The sequence below is a fragment of the Podospora pseudocomata genome (genome assembly GCF_035222375.1).
Source record: "Podospora pseudocomata strain CBS 415.72m chromosome 1 map unlocalized CBS415.72m_1, whole genome shotgun sequence".
Lineage (NCBI taxonomy): Eukaryota > Fungi > Ascomycota > Sordariomycetes > Sordariales > Podosporaceae > Podospora > Podospora pseudocomata.
In genome coordinates, this window is record NW_026946363.1 from 83,507 (window position 1) to 103,758 (window position 20,252).

A 20,252-nucleotide genomic window follows, 5' to 3' on the forward strand; every position below is an offset into this window, starting at 1 on the left:
GTTCATCAAAAAGGGAGTTACGTCATGTGACAGTGTGCAGAGGTACAGTAGAACCCTAACCCCTGGAATAAGAGGAAAGTGGAGTTCAACCCCCTATTTACCCCTGAAATTGTGCTGGCAAACATCCTCAGTCCATCAACAACCTGTTTATTTACTCCTCAACATACATCGATACATGCTAAATGTTACATTTCAGTCCCACAACAACAGAGTTAGAAACACAAGAACCACAAAACTCTGTGAATACCAACTTCTGTCACTCATCACCCGTCCCATTACTCACCCCACGAGAAAAATCAACTCCGATGGCGGTACCATATACCCAACCCTACTAGCAGGCACCCTCACCACCCTGTATTCCAGATCAGGTAAGTAATCATAACACCGCCATTCTTCCGCATTCCAAAAGTTCTTCGATTCCACCTCGACCGTGTCCAGGACATGCAGCAATGCATAGCCTGCACTCAGAAAATCTCGCAAGCACGAGCACACGTGCTGGAAAAAGCTGTAATAACAACTGGAGTTAGTCTCATCCCTGATCTTCAAGAGCGCGTTGCTGTGATCAAAACAACAATAAAAAAAACAATCAACCATTGCAACGCACGCCTAACTAAAACTGGTGTTTTCAGCTGTCAAAGCAAGAATTTCATCGCTAAATAAACAAACAAAACCAGCAAACAAGCCGTAAAAATGAAAACCTTCACCCCACTTGACACAATGCTTTGTAATCCCAGTCCAGTAAAGTCCAGTTCCAGTTCCAGTCCAGCAGCCCAGATAAAGTTCAACCAACGGTGTTTCGGGAAAAGACTCCATTTGATGTGTGACAACAAACCCCACATTGATAAACCGAATGTTAGCTTTGGTGCAAAAAGAAAAAGGGTGTAGAAATTGAGCCCGTCCATCCTGAGTGTAGTGTGTGTAATCCATCGCTTTGCCCGCCTTTTGCCATGCTAATGCTCCGTTACTTGTAACTTCAACGTTGTAAAAAGAGAAACCAAAAAGACTTGCAGAAAAGAAAAACAAGAACAAAAAACCAACAGGCCAGATTCATCCGTTCGTTTGCCCGATACGGTATCAAAACCCTTCCGTCCATCCATTCGAAACAAAACCCGCCTGCTGCTTCTTCAGCCCCTCCAAAATATTAAGAAAAATGCTAAAGTACCAACTAACTCGAAACCAAACGGATTTCTAGAGGCTCTCCTCTTCTCCCAAGAATTATCCGTCCTTGCCGGTGTTTGCCGCAACAATACTGGTTAATGGTATATAACGTAATGATGTGTGTGCCGTAAATACGTGTTGTAGAGGTATCAGAGGATTAATCGACTTTGCAATGGCGGGACTGGAGAGAAACTCAAAAGTCCAACGCAGCATCGAAACCACGACCGCCCGCCTGCCTTGCAAGAAGGGAGAGAGGAGGAACAAGAGCAATAAAAAGCCACACTTTATAGGTTCCGGGGTATTGGATGACAAGGTGCGTAGAAAACAGCAAGCCAAAAAACAAAAGCATCAAAAAAACCGAGGACAGCAAGGCAGGCATAGCCAACTCAAGCACGGAGGTCACCATACCGCGCTTTGTACTCAGCTACCAGCTGGAACTGCTCGGCAACCACCTTGAGAACCTCGTCCATCGGTCCCCGCAACGCGCCAAAATTGGACCCTGTGCTGCTCTGCGAGACGAGGTGACGCATGTATATCGTGTTGATGCACGTCTGCATAATGTTAGCATGCATCATACAACACTACATTTGTTCAAACCAAGACAAGAAACATACCTCGATCCGGCTAACCTGATGATCCAGGAAGTTGACCAAAAAGTCCTCCGACACCTCTCCTCCCCGTTGCCTCATCCTGTCTAGGAGACCTGTCTCTGGTGGCTGAAGCGCTTTGCTATTATCCTCCAACATACTGCACAACATTTCCAAGCGCAGAGCCACTCTCCAGAGACTCCATATGTCATCTGGTTCAACCGAAAGCTCGCTCCCGGGGCTCAAGATAGCAGGCCTGATCTCCCTGAGGTCCTGGGCTTGCTCCTTCTCGTGTTTGCTGTGGGTCTCGATTCTGCCGGAGAGTGCATGGGGATAGAGTGAGTAGATAAACTCGGGGTTTTCCAGGCCCTTTAGCTTCTTCTCGCCCATGTCCTTGACTTCAAACCCCTGCCCACTCAAGCTGCGCAGCTCACTCCGGATGGCGGTCGCGAAACTGTCTTCATTGAGGTCAACAGCCGAGCTCGTCGGCTCCTGATAGTGTTCGAGACACCGCTGAATTTCCGCAATGAAGTCAGAAGACACGGCAATCTGTCCGCCATCCGCACAGGCCGAGATACGACTGGCCTTGTTGACCATCGGGCCATAGTAATCCATCCGGCGAGTGACGGGGTCAGGCTCTGAGAGAGGCTCGCCCCAGTGAATGCCCATGCGCACCGACAGACCCTTGAAGATCAGGTTATTATCACGATCGTACACTGGTTGGCAATTGACCGAGTTGTAGAGTTCGGCCGGCCAGTCCAAGTGGAGCAGCTTGCATTGGACGGCAAAGCACCACAAGAGAGCTGACGTAGCAGTTGGGAAGGAGACCATGAAAGCGTCACCTTCTGTCTTGACCTCGAAACCACCAATGGTCCTCAGTTGACGTCGCATAAGCTCATTGTGATTCTTGATGGCCGTCCTCATGGCTTCAGGATACGTTTCCCATAGTTGTGTCGAGTTCTTGATGTCTGTGAAAACAATAGCAATGAGACCTGTGGGAGCAGGCACCTCTGCATCGAGTCGTCCAAGCGTCGAGTCTAGAGGGCCATCCCTTGCCTTTCGGGCTCTCCTCATGCCAGTTGACGAGCCGCCGTCGTCTTGAAGTGAGGCGTAGACTGGCATGCTCTGCCCCTTGTGCTGCCGTGAGCGCTCCCTTCTTGCCTTAAGGTTGGAAACGCCCAGCATCTGGACCGTCATCTTGTTGGAGCACCCATACGCCATGGCCAAATCTCGGACTTTTTGAGCTGCACGCATTGGATCCTGGCGCACCGAACGGGTGACATCGACAAGGACGTCTTTTGGAAGATACTCCCACACTTCTCTGGTTGCAATCAAGATCATCTCATCATGCTCCCCGATCGTATGTCTCTCGATATTTGGTGCCGACTGGACAGCGGGCATCAGGTCCAAATAGCCAAAGGCTCGTGATACCTCCAAAAGATCGTTGAGTCGGCCGTTCCGAGATACCCACCCGCCGGCTTCTCGAATACGCGTGCGCTCGTTGGGGTCGGCAGGATCATGCTTCTTTGTTAACATGACGTGGGTGCTGTCTGATTTGATGATCATTGCTTGTACATCACCAACGTTGGCGACATACAGATCCTGGTTCTGAATGTAGACAATCGTGGCGACACCACCCGAGTTCAGATCCTCTCTGCTGAGGACAAGAGGGGCCGTCGAGCCGCGATGCACCATCAAAGACCTGTCCTCGGTGTGTGTGTTTCCGGCGGCAATGAGGTCCTTGTTAAGTGAGAGGAAGGACCGTCTCAGCGCGTCGGCAGGATTCTCGGTATTCTTCAGGTCCCTCAATTCCTGAGAGAAGATATGCCCAAAGTTCTCTTGGAGATACTTGGCGATCTTAGAGCCACCACTACTGAGCGCCTGGCCATCAAACAAACCCAAAAGAGTTTCCGAATCATTCGAGTTGAAGCGCGGGACAACAAGATCGATGGTGGAGAGGTGTTCGTTCTTGCTTCCCAGAGTGTCGGCCATGCCATAGGGCATGTACCCTGCCAAAGAGCCAGACGTTCTTACACGGCGGTCCTCGCTTTGATCAGGCAGTGTAGAGTTGAGAACCGTCACATCCATCAAACCCAAAACTCGAAGATTGGTTAGTCTACCAAAGTCGGTGTATTGCTCGCGATTCTGAGCTGCCGTGGGAACGGAACTTTGCTTGATCTCCAGCCGTCTGTTTCCAGACAAATTGAGGTACCGAAGATTGGGATTAAGATTCCAATTCCAATCGTACGGCACATTGGCGATATTGTATTTGAGAGAGTTGCTGCCACAGTCGAAAACAGTGAGCTTCTTGGCTCGAGAAATGTCGGCAGGCAAATTGGTGAACTTGTTGCCATTGATGTGGAGCGTCTGCAACATGCTGTACTCCTCCAAGTCGTCGGCAGGCAGACTTGCAAGTTCATTCCCTGACAGGTACAGCTCGACCAGTTGTGGCCAGGACTTGATGGAACGTTGTGGCATGTCACTCAAGTCGTTATAGGAAAGATTGAGGACACGAAGATTCTCCAGCATACACAGCTGATCGAAACAGTCATCGTCGAGCTGGTTGTCAGCCATGTATAGGTATCGAAGCGATCCGGCAAAGGTATTAGTTAGTCGCTGTGTATGGCTCGAATCTTTCCTAGAGCTGGCTGTCGGCGTCGCCAGGGCGGTGCTGCTCTGTGTGGTTGATCTGGAGATGACGGAGGTTTTTCGCCCACCCTTCCCGTAAACAGACACCATAGAGCTCTTCCTGTCAGCACCCCCTGGAACGGGAGATGGCCCAACGCTGAGCAGGCTACTCGAAGCCTGACTTGGACGTCTTGAAGGATCGTTGAGCTCCTCGGCGCTTGGTGTCTGAGACAGGGCGCCGGTTGGTGGTCCAATTCTGCCAGTTGGGAAGCTCGTATTGCCATTTGTTTCTCCAGGAGGATGGGGTGCGCGGGATGCGGGTTTTGGAAAATTCTCCAGCACGTTGGAGGATGCGTTGAGGTAATCCAACTTGTTTGCCCACCACAGCTCCATGGGAAGCTTTCGAATATTGTTGCCCCGAACATCCAGCCGCTTCAATTCGGTCAGGCATCCGATCTCGGGAGGCAACTCACCTACCGAGTTGTGCGCAATGCTGAAGTACTCGAGCCTTCGAAGATTACCAATGTGAGCGGGCAGTGAGACGAAGTAGTTCTTGTCGAGCTCTAATCGTTCCAAGTTGGACATGTTGTGGAACGATTCGTCGATACTTGCAAGCTGGGCGTTGGACAAGTTGAGAGCCTTGAGGGTAGGAACCGGGGCCTTGATCTCAAACTTGGTGATGGGATTCCAATTCAGCTTGATGCTTCTGACCCGTTCAAACGTGCCGCTGAACTGGGAAATGTTGTTGCGGGTGGCCGAAAGAATCTCTAGTTTGGGCAGCTGGGAGATCACGTCAATATTGGAGATGGCGTTGTACTTGATATCCAGCTCACGGAGACTGCGCAAGTTCTTGAAAGACGGGGGCAATGAACCAGAGAGCTCATTGTTGGTAATGACAAGCCTTTCGAGACTCGTCATCTGGCCGACATTATCTGGTAGGCTTTGGATCGTGTTGAAGCTCAGATCGAGATCCACAAGATTTTCCAGCTTGGCCAAGAAGGGAGGGAAGTTATTCAAGAGGTTGGAGGATATGTTGAGCGTTCGAAGCACAGCAAAAGCTTCAAACTCTCTCGGTAGTTGCTTGAGCTTGTTGTTCGCCAGGTTAAGCTTGAGAAGGCCGGTGAGATTGTGAAGAGCCGCAGATTCCAAGCTCTCCAGACGGTTGTTTGAGGCATCCAACATGGTGAGTCTGCTGGCATATCCGAAGCTCTTGGGCAAAGCTCGAGCCTCGTTGTTGTTGAATTTGATGTCGCGCAGATTTGGGCACACCGAGATGAAATCTCGCGGGACTTGGAGCGACAAGTTTCTGGACAAGTTGAGAGAGATTATTTCGTTCGCCCTTGGATAGAGTTGAACCGGAATGGCAGACAGGCTGCGGCCTGATAGGTCGATGTGGTTGTTTTTCTGGGACCGAAGGAACTCCATTTGATCCATCACTTCATAGCTGTTGTCGGTGAAGGGGTAGAAAAGGAATCGACACAAGTAGCTGTTGTCTTCGCGGCCGATGTCCTCTATCCTGTCACGCTCTTCGAATCCCACTTGTTCCAAGAGCCGTTTTTGTAGCAGCAGTGGACGATCGGTGCTTTGGAGGACTTTGTAGAGATCATGTTTCTTCAAGACCAGCTTGAATTTATCCGGATCCTGCAAGTATGACTTCTTGACAATTTGGTTGATGAGCTCTGAGACGCTCGTCAGGAGTGGCATCTGCAGGGTCGCAAACGTGCCATCTGCCCTGAACACCCGGATGCAATAGTTGTGTTGCTTTTCCTCCGGCCTCGGCGGGCTTCCAATGTCCTCTGTGTCTGGGAGCTGGGCCCCGGCGTCGTCATCTCGCAGTACAGCCCAGCTGTCCGGTGCATTCCATGCCCCATTGGAACTCGGGTAACTGATTGATCCCTTGCCTGAGCCGACCTCGTCAAAGATTTCATGAGCGTTCATTGGGGTGAGCGGCGCCGGTTTGCTCAAAATACCATCCATATTATTAAGATTGGTGTCGAGGTGAAACATGGTGCCGCCATCTTGCCTATCGGTGGGGCCAATAGCTTCGTCCAGGTCATCCTGCGTCTTGCTTCTAGGGGCCTTTTTGGAAAGGGAAAACTTGTTGAACGTTTGAGGTCCATTAGCTGGACGGGCAAGATCCGGGCGAATACCATCCCGAACATCAGGCTGGTATTTCCCGTCCGCACCTCGCGCGAACTGGCCGTCAGCTTTGGAGAGCTCTTGTCGGGAGGGCCGGGAATGTAAAGAGGACTGGGACGCTGGACCGAGTTTCTTCAGATCTGGAGCATCGTCCTTTTCTTTGAGCCTTCTTCCAAGCCGTCCAAGGAAGCTCTTTTTCGGTTGACCGGGTGAGGTTTGGCCGTCGGTACTACCGCTCTTGTGGCCCCAATAACTACCGGTTGTGCTCGGAGCGGGACTCTGTGCACGGGACCGGGTGCCGTACATGGTGGAGGAGCCGTTCCGATCCTTCGGAACGCTTATCGTCGAGTCTTCCCGACTGACAGAGGGCCGAAGGGACCGAGGATCCTCGTTGCTCTTGTTGTGTCTGTGATGGTGTCCGGTCAAATGCACACCAATTGAGTGTCCGGAACGGCCCGAACCCGACGTTTTTGGCGGATTGTTTTGCTGGGAGCTATCATTGACGAAGCGTTCGCGATCCGGCCCACTCAGGATGTCTCGGACGGGTGCTTCTCCGTAGCGCGCGATATCCTAGGATGTGATGGTTAGGTAAACGAAGAACCGCAAGGTAAACACGGACTCGGGAGATAACTGTGGGTTTAAAGACTGCACGGGTCAAATAAAGAAACATGCGCAATGGTAGGGGTAGCAAGATGAGAAGGGGTTGTAGGGTAGTAGCTTGAGAATGCCGAGACCAGATGTGGGGTTTAAACCTACGTCAGCTTCCTGATACAGGAAAGGCACAACTTCCGGCTTCGGTACGGGTGTTCGAGGCCTGGAGGCCGGTGATGCGTCCCTGCCGTGATCTGTGGCATTAGAGTAGTTGCGATCCCGATGTGGCCGTGCATGGCTGTAAGAATGCGAGCGGTGCTCTTTCCCCACGATGGGATGAGAGAGACTGATCTCGGAGGAATCACGACCCGGAAACTCCTCTCCGAAAAACCCCTGGAGCTTTCGAATCCCGCCTCTGGCACCACTCGCCCTCGAGCCCTGGCTACTTGCAGTTGTGGTGATGCTCGCAATCGACGGACGTCTTTCATCGGTGAAATACAAGGTTTCTGGGGATTCAGTACTCCCGGTCGTCGTTTGGGACGGTCGCGCTGTGGCATTGCGGAGACCCGGCGAAGTTTGCGAGCTAAGTGACAGATTGTCTGTCGAGTCGTTGAAAAAGCTAGTGGGTAACGGCCCTGAACTAGCCGGCGTCGGTGCGGCCGCCATCCAGGGCGCGATCTGACTTAAAGAGCCAGAGGACGGGTTGTTTTGTTGAGTTCGCAATGTCCTTCCTCCGGCGGGGTCGAGGATGGCCAAGTCGCGTCGGTAGTCAGCCAGGTCGCTCATTCGGTGTTCGCGAATGGAATTGCTGGAGGTGATGGAAGAAGGCGAAAGCGCAAGGCGCGAGGTGGAGGTCGGCGAGACTTGAGCATCAGAATCCTTGAAAGACCTGTAGAAGGCACCCGTCAGTTCGTGTTCGTCCGGGGACCGCGGGGAAAGAAGCAACTTTGGGGAATGAAAGGGAGCAGGCGGAATGAGGTAGAGAGGTAGAGTCGGTCAGGGATGAGAAGTGAAAGAGCAAGCCGGCGGCGGTCTCGGATAGATGCGTGGTCTCAACTCGGCCAGTGCTCTCTCACTTTTCAGACGGCGTGCTGGCATCAAGTGCGAGACATGGACTCACCGACTTAATTGGCCATTCTCGTCAGTCTTGAGGCGCGAGGGGGCAGCCCTGCGCGAGCCATGAGAAGCGGACCGGGACGCATTGCTGGTTTGGTTTGAGGAGGCGGCGAAAGGAGAAGAGGATGACGCCGATGGAGGGAGAGAGGGGAGCGGCTTCACAGTGATGTTGGATCTCGCACTGTCGGTGCTGGAGCCCGTCATAGAGCTGAAGCGGGAACTGGCGTCATTCCGGGGCATTGTCGCCAGCAACAGGCCGAGCGGGAACAAGGGAACCGATCAACCGTTAGCGGACCACGGCCATTCCACGTCTCGGGGTTATCAGTCTGTCAGGTCATGCCCGCCGGGTCGGTCGCTTGAGGAGTACAGGTCGTCGGCGTCGGGGATGGAAGATGGGCCGGGCTGAGGTGTTGGTGTTGATGTGGATGTGGATGCTATGGCTGCGATGGCTGACAGCGGTGCCAAGTATATGGATATGCGAGCGGGGACAACAAGTGTGGAAATCAAGGCTACCTACGGGTTCAGTTCGGCGAGGCACCTCAGTAGTGGTGGACAGTTCTTGGGGATCCTGTCTCGAGAGGATGACGGTGCGAATAGGCGAAAAGTGTGAGTGAGACGCCCACCCACGCGGGCACTTCTGGTGGGCATCGGCTGCTGTGGATCTGTTGCCCGGGGCCTCTGTGGATTGTGGGCGCACTCAGCAGCGTGGTATGGGGCGCGCTTGTGTGTGCGTCCGGGCGGTGCGGAGAGGCTCCATCTGCATTTCTTGTGTGCGCACAGCATCAGCAGGGTGGGGAACCCTGAATCCCATCACCTATGCTAACCAACGGCCTGATCAGAGACATCAAATGGCAAAGATCTTTATCCAATGATATGGCCCAGCAAACACCAATTGGAATTCCGCCAATCGTTATACCTACCTAACCTCCCAACAACAATTGTCCGATATCGAGCAGTCGAGCAGTAGTGTGTACACCAGTACTTGGTCTAGAAGTTGCTGACGGTGCCCATATCCTGTGATATATGTATCTCTCACTGAATCTTCTGCTCTTCGTTTACAACCATCTCGAACCTCGATTGATACACCAAATCTGAAAAGACCGTGCGCTTTCAAGGCTGGACGGGAATCCACCCTCCAGCACGGACTCACACCCGCGGAACATGGCCCGGGCAGTCAACTCAACCCTGAATCCCTTCAACCAAACAAGAGCAAGCCCTGCTCTGAGGTAACTGCTGCCACGCGTCCAGCCCTGCGAGATAACAAGATGATTCATTTTAATTAAAATGCGAGGGAAAATTGCGCATCGTTAGACGGCATCAACTGACGAGCAACGCAATTTGTGACCCAACAGCCTCATACAGAAATAGCCAAGCGCATCTGGACTGTGCATTTCCCGGCTGCCCATCTGCCAAGGCGCTTCTGGCGCCTCCTGCAATGGGAAAAATACCTAACCCCAAATCGCAGATCTGAATGTCGGTCAAAGTCGGGATTTCTGAGAGATAATGGTCAGAAGGCTGGTTTTGATATACGGAAGAGTACGGAATGGCCATCTCGGTCACCTCACCACTTGCATCGGACGAGAGCCTGCTGTCAGAGAGCCTGTTCTCGGTTCCCATTTGGGCCTAGCTACCCAAAAGGCACAATCAATCTTCTTTGTCGTTCACCAGCCACACAAACTCTCAGACCGCCACACTCCCACTTTCTCGACACCTTGGACAGGCACATCTGGACCCTTATTACGCCCATGGCACCGCACTTCCCAAGGTGCCGCGCCCGCCCCGGTCCCCAGATCGATTTGAGAACAATGAATCCATGTTTGAGCCCCCGATCGCTGAGACACCCCACCAGTCTCTGGGATCTCAGCTAGGGGCTCTTTATCTCCTCTCGGAAGCTCTTCTTCCCATTACCAAAAGCCGGGGAGATAATTCCTTCCCTCTCGGCCCCCTGGGCGTAACGTCATGTGGCTCTTTTGTGATGAGTCAAGCTCCAGCTCTTGATTTGATATCTAAAGCTCACCCCGCACTGTGTTTAGAGCACGCTCCGTCAACCCCTCAACTTTAAGCCTCTAAAGCAGCCAAGATATCCCAACGCGGATGTCAGTAACGGCAAAAACGTCTCTCGGAACTTTGGGCGCGGAACCGGAGGCATTCCGGGCGACACAACGACGGATAAAACGGGAGCGGGAAACAGGGCTAGCATCGGCGCATTATTGTCGGGTTTCTTTGCTCAACAGGGAGTGGTAGCCCAGTGCCGGAGGCTAGGTGGTTCCCAGTAAGCCACGTTGGGTTTGGTGGGGTAAGGTAAGGGGATCAACTCTGAACAGGACCCCTGAAAATCCCCCCTACCCCTCCATCCCACCCGGGGAGTTTTTTTCAGTCAAGGGCATTGCATCAGGGACACCAATGGAGGGGTTGGGTTGTTACAGTAGACGAGGTAAGGCTACTGGATATGATGAATAAGGTAAACGTTTTTTTGATGGCTGATGGGGGGGCATCGTGTCGCGAGAGGTAAGAACAATACATTCTCGGTATGCCAAAAGCAGATAATGCAAAGATGAGCATATCGAAAATACATGAGAAAAAGCGGTGTCGCCCACCGTTCATTTTGCTCACTTACAGCATGCAAGCAAAGCTCTTGAAGAAATGCAATGCATAAAATAAGACTACATACATATCACATACAACAACCGACAGGCCACACTACCGCCGCTGACACATCCGATATCCACATTCCATTCATCATATCCAAAAATATATGATCTCTGGTAACAGATTGACAAGCAAAAAGTCTTGTTTTCCCAACCCAACCCAACCCCACCTCGGTTGTTTCGGTTCGTTGTGTACTCTACTTCCCGAACCACCTGAAACGTCGAAACGCATTGAAACAAACAATAATGGAATGTTTTTTGTGCGTGCGCGAAACACACTCCCAGTGCTTCTCCAGCCGAGGGAGGAGTGTGCGTTGAAACTCCTCCTTTTCGTCTGATGTTTTATATTGTCAGTGCTTTGGTAAAAGATAGGTGGGTGGGTAGCTTGGAAATGGATTAATGGGAGCATGTCATCAGGCATGATTATGTGCTGAGGCGTATGAGGGCAGTAAAGCTTTGAGCTGATATATCGATCGATGTAAGTGCTATGAAGCAAATAAGAAAATAATGCAATGATATCTCGACATAGTGAGATACCTCTCCCAGAGAATGGCGGTACACGTGATACAACAACCAGCCCAACAACACCAAACACAATTACCAGCAACATCGCCGTCTTCCATACATGCAAAGAAACACCTGAACCATTTCATCCTACCACACATCCACCTAATCACTCTCCTCCGAATCACTCTCAAAAACCACATCAGCAACCTCATCATTCAACATGTCCCCCACCCAGCTGCTCCCCTCCAATATCTCCCTAGCCTCCTCCTCTCCAACCTTCATATCCTCCATCACCAACCTCGTCGCCAACTCCGGCACCAACACAGCCTGCAGATAGGCCGTATAACCCCTCGCACCAATCAAGCCATCCTCCAACGCTCTCTTCCTCAACACCGAAGAAAACTCGTGAATCAAATTCTCCGACATCTGCCGTAGCCCCCTGATCCCATAATACCCCGGCGTCAAGTTCTCATTCGACGTCCGCAACGTCTTGTTTTTTCCTCCCTTGATACTTTCCCGAAACCGCGCAGCGTAGTGCGACTCCTGCTTCCCCTTCAGGATAGATTGAATAAAAGGATAGAGCTTCTCAATCCGGTGGTTGAGCTTCCGCCAGTCAATGTCTGGATAGCCATTCAACTCCCAGGCTTCTCTCGCGGTGTCTTTCCTGTGTCCGGTGCAGAATATGTGCATGGACTGGACGGTGCGATTTGGGTTGGTCTTTTCGTATTTGGCAAGGAGGTCGCGGTCGACTTCTCCTTTGCAGAGGGGGCAGACGGACGGTTTGAGGATGGGAGGGAGTTCTATTGGCGAGGAAGGGGCATCCGATAGCGGGGATCCTGGCTGGGAAAACTGGTATGTGACTGGTGAGGATCGGTTGAGGTGGTTGCTGTCATTTTCCCGTGTCCTGCCTCTGTTTGTGGCTGCTGTTGGGGTTGTGGTCCAGTCGATGTCTGCTCTGAGTGGGCTGTCGAGGAGATCCGGTATTCCATGTACTGGGAGTTGTGTAGCTGATTCCGGTGTTTCGTCTAGCGTTGATATTCTGTTGGGGAGGCTGCCTCGTGGTTTCGAAGGAGAACTGCCCAGGTGATGTGGAGTAGAAATCGTAGGGGGTCCTGGGCTGGAGTCAGGGGCTGGAAGAGCCTCAGGCAAGGCTTTGTTCTCATCACCTGAGTGATTGGAGTCGTGATTTTCGTCGTCTAGGGAACTCTTGTGCCTCTTAGACTCACGTTGAGACGTCGAGGTGCGGTCTCGCTTCTTAAATACCCCTGATCCACCGTCGCCGTGTTTCCTTCCGCCATATGTCCTCTGGTTCTTTCTGGGGTTAGGTTGGTCAAATATTGGCTTCTCGGTAGTCTCTCCTACTGTTCGGACATCGTCTTTGGGCTTAGGTGCTGCTCCTGAGTTCGGGATGACTATCTTAGAGTCACTGAATACCAAAACAGCTGCCGAGGCGTCCTGAGCGAGCGTTCGGAAGGTGGTGGGACGAATATGGCCTCTCCCTATCCTGTCGTTGCCATCGTCGTCAGAGCTATCTATGGACTCCGTTGCCTTCCTAGCAATTTTACTTCGCCGAGCGGTTGCTTGGTAGGAGTTCTCTGGGGGCTTCGGGGGACTTGGTATTGGCGAGTCTAGAGCAAACTGGCCTACTGGAGAACTAGTGATTGCTCCTGGATCATGAGGGGGTTCTTCGGCATCAGAGCCCCTTTGGGGGGATGAGAGAGGAGCCGGGAGCATCAAGAAATCCCTTTCGTTACCTCGGCGTGGTGTCGGTGGGCTATCCGGCAAGCGTCTGGCTGTAGATTCCTGCGAAGTTTGAGATATAGGCTGACCGTTCACAAATTGGAGAAGCGGCTGGCCACTTTTTGACAAGCCAACTGTGCGGCTCCTAAGACCCCAGGGAACCCTGGCCTTCGGCTTCCCAGGATTGGTGACCATCTCGCGCCGCAGCCCTGACGTTAAACTGAAAGTTCGGTATTTTAGAATTTTGCTCCAGATATGATTTGTTCACAAGTGTCTTCCGCCGCAGGGCGTGATATCATCCTAGTCTGCGATTAGATGCCATGTCAAAGAGAACTTCTGAAATAGGTCAACACCTACAAAGCACCCACAAAGCGTGCCTGAGAAATGGTGGGAGACCACTTACACACAGGCTGAAGTAAATAGGAATATTTTCTAGAAACGATTTCGAAATGCTTCTCGCTTGAAACTGATCCTGGACCGACCCAGCGACATATAGGCAGCAGCAGTTTTTGGCGGAGACCCTGGTAGATTTCACTTGTAGAAATTTATCAAAGGCGCTCTCTGCAAGCCGCGACTTGGGAGCGCGTCGTGCAGGGATCTTAAGTTCGCCGGCCCACAACGTTCCACAACATCGGGCCCCACCAGCTCCCCTGTCCACCGCCAGCTAAGCCCAGGCGGGAAACCGTTTGTTTGACGTCCCAACATCCACTGTCAACAACCATACGAAGCGGTTGCTCCCAGAGTGCAATTAGAACAGCCAACAGCGCCCAGAAAGTCCGACAGTAAAGGGAATGACAGATTAGCACAATGGCTTCTAGCAGGAAATATGCGGCACTTCCAGACTTGGTAACTCAGCCACCGCCCGCCACAAGCAAGCCGGCCAAATTAACTGAACATCAAAACGCCAGGATTCCGCACCCGATATTTACGAAACCCCCGAGCTTATTGATGATACTTCTACCATTCCCGTGAGTTGCTGGATATTGGGGAATTCGTGGAATCCAAGTGCTGACGGTATATAAAGCCCACAACCGTGCGATCAGCCTCTGACAATGAGTATGACGACGACGACGATGCCGCCGCCATCTCTCGATCCAGACTCCGGATAGACCAAGCTCGGTCAAAGTTCATGCCGGCTGCCGTGGATCCCTCAGGGGTTGACTTTTCAGACCGTGTCAATGGCAAGCGAAAGTCATACAAAGCGGCCAGCAGACGACACCGCGTGTTGGATGATGGAACCGAAGAGCTGGGCGACTTGAGCGACGAGGACGATGCTGGAAGTTTGGCGCGCAAGATTGCGCGTTTGAGGCGCGAAATTGAGGAGGCAAAGGAGGAGTACGGCAAACAGAAGGCAGCAGCGGACGAAACTACGGACGAGACTGGTGTTCAAGAGCAGGAGTTTGAGTCTCTGAGCAAAACTCTGGATGAGATGGCTAGACTCGGCGAGCCGCTGGCTCCTCGGCCGGTTGCTACACCGACCCCCCGGATCACCAGTGCTGGCGAGCAGCCAGCAGGAGAAATCAAGGGTACTGCGAGCTATACTATCACCTATGCCCCGGACTACGAACAAACGCATGCTTTGGCTAAAGCAGCCGACTTTGACCGCCGGCTTGTGTTCTTGGAGAAGGCATTGGGTGTTGGCTCAGCAGCCATGCCGGAATTTGACTCGAATGGTCTTCCCCGAGCTATTATTCCCCTGGTTGAGAACCTTCACAAGCAGATTTCAACATTGTCTGAAGCCTCGACACCCACTCTGGATGCCATCAGCAGGAGGGTCAGGACCTTGACACAGGAGGCGGAGAATCTGGAGAAGGCCCGTAGAAACGCCAAACAAGCTCAGGAGGCTTTGGCATCTGCGGGAGCGGCACCATCTGGCGAAGGCGCCACACCCGAAGACTCGGAGCAGATTGCGAAAGTCAATGCTCTTTACAGTATGATTCCGACCATCGAAAATTTGAGCCCTCTGCTTCCACCCCTGCTGGACCGCCTCAGGTCGTTGAGGATGATTCACGCAGATGCCGCAACGGCATCTGACACCTTGGCTCAGCTGGAGCAAAAGCAGGCCGAGATGGCCACAGATATTCAGCAATGGAGGGAAGGGTTGGAGAAGTTGGAGGTTATAATCAACGATGCGAGTGCCTTGAGGGAGAAGAATATGGGGGTGATCTCGGAGTGGGTGAAGGACTTGGAGGGTAAAATGTCTAAATTGTCTTGAGCGAGCATTATGCCATAGTGATACCCATGCTTATGACACATCAATGCTGTTTGTTTATCATCCGAGCTACAGATATCAGTGCTGACCGTGATAGGGTCGGGTGAGTGGGGCTCAGACCTTCGGCAAGCGGGGGCCGAATGCCCGTTATGTATGGGTCTCCATTCAGCCAATCAAACTCCACCAAGCTCTCCCTGCTCAAAGCATAAATTTCTCCAAGAGCTTCCCTTGAGCTTCAAACTTTTCCTTCATTCACATTCCAAAAAGAGCAATTGTTCAAGAGGCAGTGTCGTAAGCTGCCCATCTCGCATCGCGCGCTGATTGCAATGGATTGAGAGCTCTTAGAGAGCTAGGAGAACGGCCTCGAACATCGCCATGGAAGCTCATCGCACGTGATGGAGCAGCAGGAGCTAGCTGTTCAAAGATTTTTTCTCAAAATCTTTTGATGGAGAGGGGCAGTTTTCTTCTTCCCCTCCCTCAACCATCATCACCACTCGACTTTGGTATGTTTTTTCCCCCTCTTCACCTCAACAACAAACACATCGGTTTAGTGGGTTATCATGATGAACAAAAATGCATGTATTATCTGAGTCTCAGTATGCTGTATCAATTTATCACCAAGATCTCTGACAATAACCCCACCATGATGTTTTGTTGTTGACGGTTTCTTATTTTGTTGTCAAGAAGCTCACATTGTAAGAAAGTCTAGTAGGTAGTTGATCATGTCTGCTACCCCCAAGCCCGCCGCCCCAGGGAACTTCACCATCCTCTACTTTGCCACTGCAACCTCCTTCACGGGCAAGAACGTCGAGTCGCTTCCCGCGCCGCTCTCGCTCAGGAAACTGGGTGACGTGTTGGAGGAGAGGTACAAGGGTATCAGAGAGGGGGTTTTGGGGCATAGTCTTGTGACGATTAACCTGGCGTATGTGGATGTGCCTGAGGAAGGGGAGGATGATGTGATTATTCAGGAGGGGGATGAGGTGGCGATTATTCCGCCTGTTAGCTCTGGCTAGTTCTTGTTTCCGTATTTACAATACAATAAGAGAGAAAGTTTTTATCATCCACGATATACGTTATCCCACTGGGAGTTTAGCAGCGGTTGTTGTTCTTCTGGTGATGATGATGGTGCTGCTGATGAGGCCCAACGTGATCGGCCACTGGTGCTGTGCCATTTTGTCCAGGACTGGGGTTGGTTGAAGGGGATGGAGGCGCGGGTCCAGTCCCATTCGGCTCGGCGGAGGCGGCGGTAGGCGACGGTGGTGGTCCAGGCTAGGAGGCCGAGGAGGATGGTGGAGAGGATGGAGAGGAGGATGGAGAGGGCGGTGATGGCTGAGATGTTGCAGCCGAGGGGCTGGGTGCGGACCTCCCAGCGTTCAGACCAGTGGGGGCAGATGTCGGGTTGGGAGATGGGGGCCAGGAGGGGGAGGGGGTGGGTGTTGGGGGTGCAGGATTGGGTCTGGCGGGTGGGTGGGTGAGCAAAGGGGTGGGAGAAGGAGGGGGGTGGAGGGAAACATACGAAGGGACACCAGGAGCAGGCGTTCTCTGAGAGGCAGGGTGAGCAGGATTGTTGGCGCCAGCAGCGGCGGAGGTGGTCGTCGGGGGTTTCGAGAGGGTTGAGGGAGGACATTGTTGTATAAGATGAGGTGGTGATATGTACCGCAGATTGGATGTTACAAACTAAGCTGGATCTCGTAGGTAGCAATTCAGTAGGTTACAAGAATACAAACAAGGTGTTTCACATAAGGAGGATGAGGAGGGCGGCTGAAAACCGTTGGAAGTCGAGAGATATCCCATCAGAATGCGGGGCAAGCATATCCTCTGTGCGCAGCAAGCAGGAACAATACAACAAACACCACACCTTCCAGAAATTCATCTCCAAAATTCCAAGCACGCTCTACATATTTTAAGAAGAGAAGCCTGCCACCCAAAATTTTGTCTAAACAGTATATAAAACAGTCAAAAACATCCCCACCGCTCAGCCTTTATCAAAACGCCCAATTACTTGTGACTGCATCATTCCTCCCTCACAATATCCCTCGCCCTCAACTTCTCCTCCTCAGTCAAAACCCACACCATCCCCCCATCGATCCCCTCCTCCTCCTCAGCAACCAACTCCTCCCACTCCTCCTCCTCCATGTTCGCCACCATCAAGATCTGCCCAACCTTGCCAAACACCTCTCTCACTCCGTAATTACCCTTGGACACCACGCCAATGATACCGTTGACGTCCCTTTCCAGTCTGATGGCACCATACGCGCTCAGCGCCCTACCAGCCTTGGCATAACTCCACACCCTCTTCTCCAGCACCTTTTGCGCCAAATACCCAGCAGTCTTGTCCATGAGCTGGCTGTACGTCTTTGGTGTCAACAAACGTGAGATGGGCTTCATCAGCGCATCCCATCCGAGCTCAAATGTCAGCGGAACCTGTTCGAGGTATTCCTCCAGTGTCTTATCTGACTGCGCGGCGAGCTCGGTGAGTTCTTCCTCGGTGGAGATGGTGTAATCTGCGTCACTGAAGGTGGAGGTGATGACAGGCCGGAGACGAGCATAAACTACCTCGCTAAACAGGGCTTCGATGCCCGCCTTGATGAGCTCGCTGGATTTGAGGTGGAACGAGGTTTTGAGGTTCTGGAGGCGGGTGACGATTTCCTTGGCGTCGCTGGCGAAGGGGAAGGCGGCGGTTAGTACTGATGACGGCTGCTGGGAGTCTGCGGGTGGGTTTTCTGGATGTCTCAGTATCCCGGATACGATCCGTTCCAAGTACTCGTTTGCCACGTCGAGACTGTTGATTAAGACGATGAAGGCGATGATCTTGTCTTCTGGGGGGAAACCGCCTTGGACGTTGGGTTTGGGCAGGTATTCGTCCCGCATCTTGCGCTGGATCAGGCCGACAAAGTCGGTACCGAGAAGAGCTTGGATCGTGGGGATGACCTCCTTGACGACATCTTTCTGGGAGGTGGAGATGGATTTTTCGATGACGGTTTTGGCGATGTACATCACGTCGTCAACAGCGGAGATAATAAACGGTGGGTTGCTTTCGATCGCCTTGTTTTGTCTAAGCGTAAGTCCGCTAGGGAACTCGTCCAGTTGAAAGGCCTTTTCGACAGAGCGCCGAAAAAAGAACTTGGTGAGCTCATTGTAGGGTGATACTAGCTTCCCAGAGACTTTTCGACCCAGGTTAGACTTGGTGAGGACCTCGGGCATAGTGAGTGGCGCATCGTCCGGTGACTCCGGTTCCTGGCGTTGTCAGTATCCCATTGCCATGAGACTCATAATAAGACGTACCCTGCACTTTCCAGCGAGGAAACGAGAATACAGAGACCACCTTCCAAGCATTACGGCGATCTCGCTCAGCAAGGCGTCTACTTCCTTCATGTCCACCCCCTCATCCTCGCTCTGGCGTCCGTTATTGGTGCCGCCAACAGCAGGCGAGTTTACTCGTGGTGTTCCTCCGAAGCCTCGATTTGGTTGAGAAACGAAGCTCTGAACGAGGAACGAAAAGGGATAACTTCTGACATCAGTCAACCTCCTATCCACGGTCCTTTCATCGCTCCAAGAATCCAGGATGATGCCTCCCTGCACATCTGCCTCCATCTGGAGCCTTTCGATAACCTTGACCATCTTCCCGGTTCCGTAATGTTTTTCCACCAGGGCCCCATGCCCATCCACAATATGGGCAATGTGTTCGAACAACCTTGTGAGGGCATTGGCAAAAAAGAAGCCATCCTTTCTTCCTTGCCCACCAACCGTAGAAGCGCCTTCCTTGAGCACCGTCCTGGCCGTACCCGCAACACCCTGGCAGACATACTGCCCATACACATCCAGCCCAACATCACCCCTCCCAATCAGGGGGAATAGCTTGAAAAACCTCGTCACCCTTGCGCCATCCCCATCCTCGGCAGCCTTCCTGAACTCTCTCAAAAACAAGTTACACAAGCTCTCCCTTGCCGACTCGAGGGTAACCCAAGGGGGGTCAGGCACCTCGACAGTCGGCACCACTGCAGCTGCGAAGCCTCCTCGGACAATCTCCTCAGGCACCTTGGAAGCCCGCGCAATGTATCCAGCTGCCGCCTCCCAGTCCTGAGGGGCGCCCATGCTACCCACCACGCCTGCGACACATGCTTTCAGCTCGGCAACCTGTTCCACTACGCGCAACGTGTCTTCCACCCGAGATTTCTCCAAATCGAGGGTGCGGACCCGGCTGGAGAGGTGAGAGGCGGTTTCTGAGGCTGAGGCGAGCATGCTGTTGCTTATGCCGCGGGAGGCGATCACCTGGGCGCCGAGCCCAGCGCGGAGGTTGTCGAGGCGGGAGAGGGAGCGGGTGAGGTCTGCTTGAGAGGAAACCAAGTTTGTTAGACGGTCTGTGAGGGAGGATTCGCGGGTGTGAAGTGCCGCGAGGGCAGCGCGGATCTCGACCGGGGAGGTGGCATTTTGGATTACGGTGGATGGGTTGGTGTTGGCGGGATTGGTGGTTGGTTTTGGTGTGTTGAGGGTTGGGAAGCTGGTTAGGGCGGGATTAGGAGACGCGGTGGCAGACATTTTGGTCGTCGTAGCGGCGCCATTGGAGAAAGCAGACATTGGAATAGTATCGGTGCATCGCTCTTCGTGCAGTCAGTTGCGCGCCGGGATGGGGGTTGGTCAGGAACCCGTCAAGGTAAATGAACCCAGTGATGCCCCGCTGACACCGGGCTGGCAGTTTGGGCGTTGTGGGTTTGTCAATTTGGCACGCAGCTTGGGGACAGGGGCAGCTAGCGCCCCACTTTATCGGCCGTTGAGACACCCGACCACGCCGATGCTTAACCTCCTCCGTGTCGGTAGCTCCTTCCGGTCCGGAAGATATCCCGGCGTGCCTGCCATTTTTAGACAGGAAAGCAACCGCTATATAACTAGACCGTCACCGTGGAATTGTAGTCAATTTTGATTTAA

General features: G+C 52.7%; 8 protein-coding genes across 8 annotated transcripts; 2 read left to right on the forward strand and 6 right to left on the reverse strand.

Moving 5' to 3' along the window:
• Positions 1-90: 90 nt before the first annotated feature.
• On the reverse strand, positions 91-927 carry QC762_103030 (uncharacterized protein; the record flags this gene model as incomplete). Its single annotated transcript, XM_062884685.1, has 2 exons — positions 91-505; positions 710-927. 2 exons carry the CDS (start codon positions 925-927, stop codon positions 280-282), a joined length of 444 nt encoding a protein of 147 aa, XP_062747570.1. The 3' UTR covers positions 91-279.
• Positions 928-1,544: 617 nt separating this feature from the next.
• QC762_103040 (uncharacterized protein) lies at positions 1,545-8,459 on the reverse strand (the record flags this gene model as incomplete). Its single annotated transcript, XM_062884686.1, has 4 exons — positions 1,545-1,709; positions 1,773-7,082; positions 7,269-7,992; positions 8,224-8,459. The coding sequence occupies 4 exons, from the start codon at positions 8,457-8,459 to the stop codon at positions 1,545-1,547; spliced, it is 6,435 nt and encodes a 2,144-aa protein (XP_062747571.1).
• Positions 8,460-9,536: 1,077 nt separating this feature from the next.
• On the reverse strand, positions 9,537-10,628 carry QC762_0000240 (uncharacterized protein; the record flags this gene model as incomplete). Its single annotated transcript, XM_062882725.1, has 2 exons — positions 9,785-10,628; positions 9,537-9,712 (listed from the first exon to the last, which is right to left on the reverse strand). Exons 1-2 carry the CDS (start codon positions 9,834-9,836, stop codon positions 9,537-9,539), a joined length of 228 nt encoding a protein of 75 aa, XP_062747572.1. The 5' UTR covers positions 9,837-10,628.
• A 908-nt stretch (positions 10,629-11,536) lies between these two features.
• Positions 11,537-13,309, reverse strand: QC762_103050 (uncharacterized protein; the record flags this gene model as incomplete). The annotated part of the gene is made up of 1 exon (XM_062884687.1): positions 11,537-13,309. The coding sequence occupies one exon, from the start codon at positions 13,307-13,309 to the stop codon at positions 11,537-11,539; it is 1,773 nt and encodes a 590-aa protein (XP_062747573.1).
• A 337-nt stretch (positions 13,310-13,646) lies between these two features.
• QC762_103060 (uncharacterized protein) lies at positions 13,647-15,329 on the forward strand (the record flags this gene model as incomplete). Its single annotated transcript, XM_062884688.1, has 3 exons — positions 13,647-13,960; positions 14,023-14,082; positions 14,139-15,329. Exons 1-3 carry the CDS (start codon positions 13,922-13,924, stop codon positions 15,327-15,329), a joined length of 1,290 nt encoding a protein of 429 aa, XP_062747574.1. The 5' UTR covers positions 13,647-13,921.
• A 442-nt stretch (positions 15,330-15,771) lies between these two features.
• QC762_103070 (uncharacterized protein) lies at positions 15,772-16,339 on the forward strand (the record flags this gene model as incomplete). The annotated part of the gene is made up of 2 exons (XM_062884689.1): positions 15,772-15,829; positions 16,080-16,339. The coding sequence occupies 2 exons, from the start codon at positions 15,772-15,774 to the stop codon at positions 16,337-16,339; spliced, it is 318 nt and encodes a 105-aa protein (XP_062747575.1).
• Positions 15,926-16,953, reverse strand: QC762_103075 (uncharacterized protein; the record flags this gene model as incomplete). The annotated part of the gene is made up of 2 exons (XM_062884690.1): positions 15,926-16,782; positions 16,843-16,953. 2 exons carry the CDS (start codon positions 16,951-16,953, stop codon positions 16,384-16,386), a joined length of 510 nt encoding a protein of 169 aa, XP_062747576.1. The 3' UTR covers positions 15,926-16,383.
• A 386-nt stretch (positions 16,954-17,339) lies between these two features.
• On the reverse strand, positions 17,340-20,074 carry COG4 (Golgi transport complex subunit 4; the record flags this gene model as incomplete). The annotated part of the gene is made up of 2 exons (XM_062884691.1): positions 18,612-20,074; positions 17,340-18,563 (listed from the first exon to the last, which is right to left on the reverse strand). The coding sequence occupies exons 1-2, from the start codon at positions 19,902-19,904 to the stop codon at positions 17,340-17,342; spliced, it is 2,517 nt and encodes an 838-aa protein (XP_062747577.1). The 5' UTR covers positions 19,905-20,074.
• Positions 20,075-20,252: the final 178 nt, after the last annotated feature.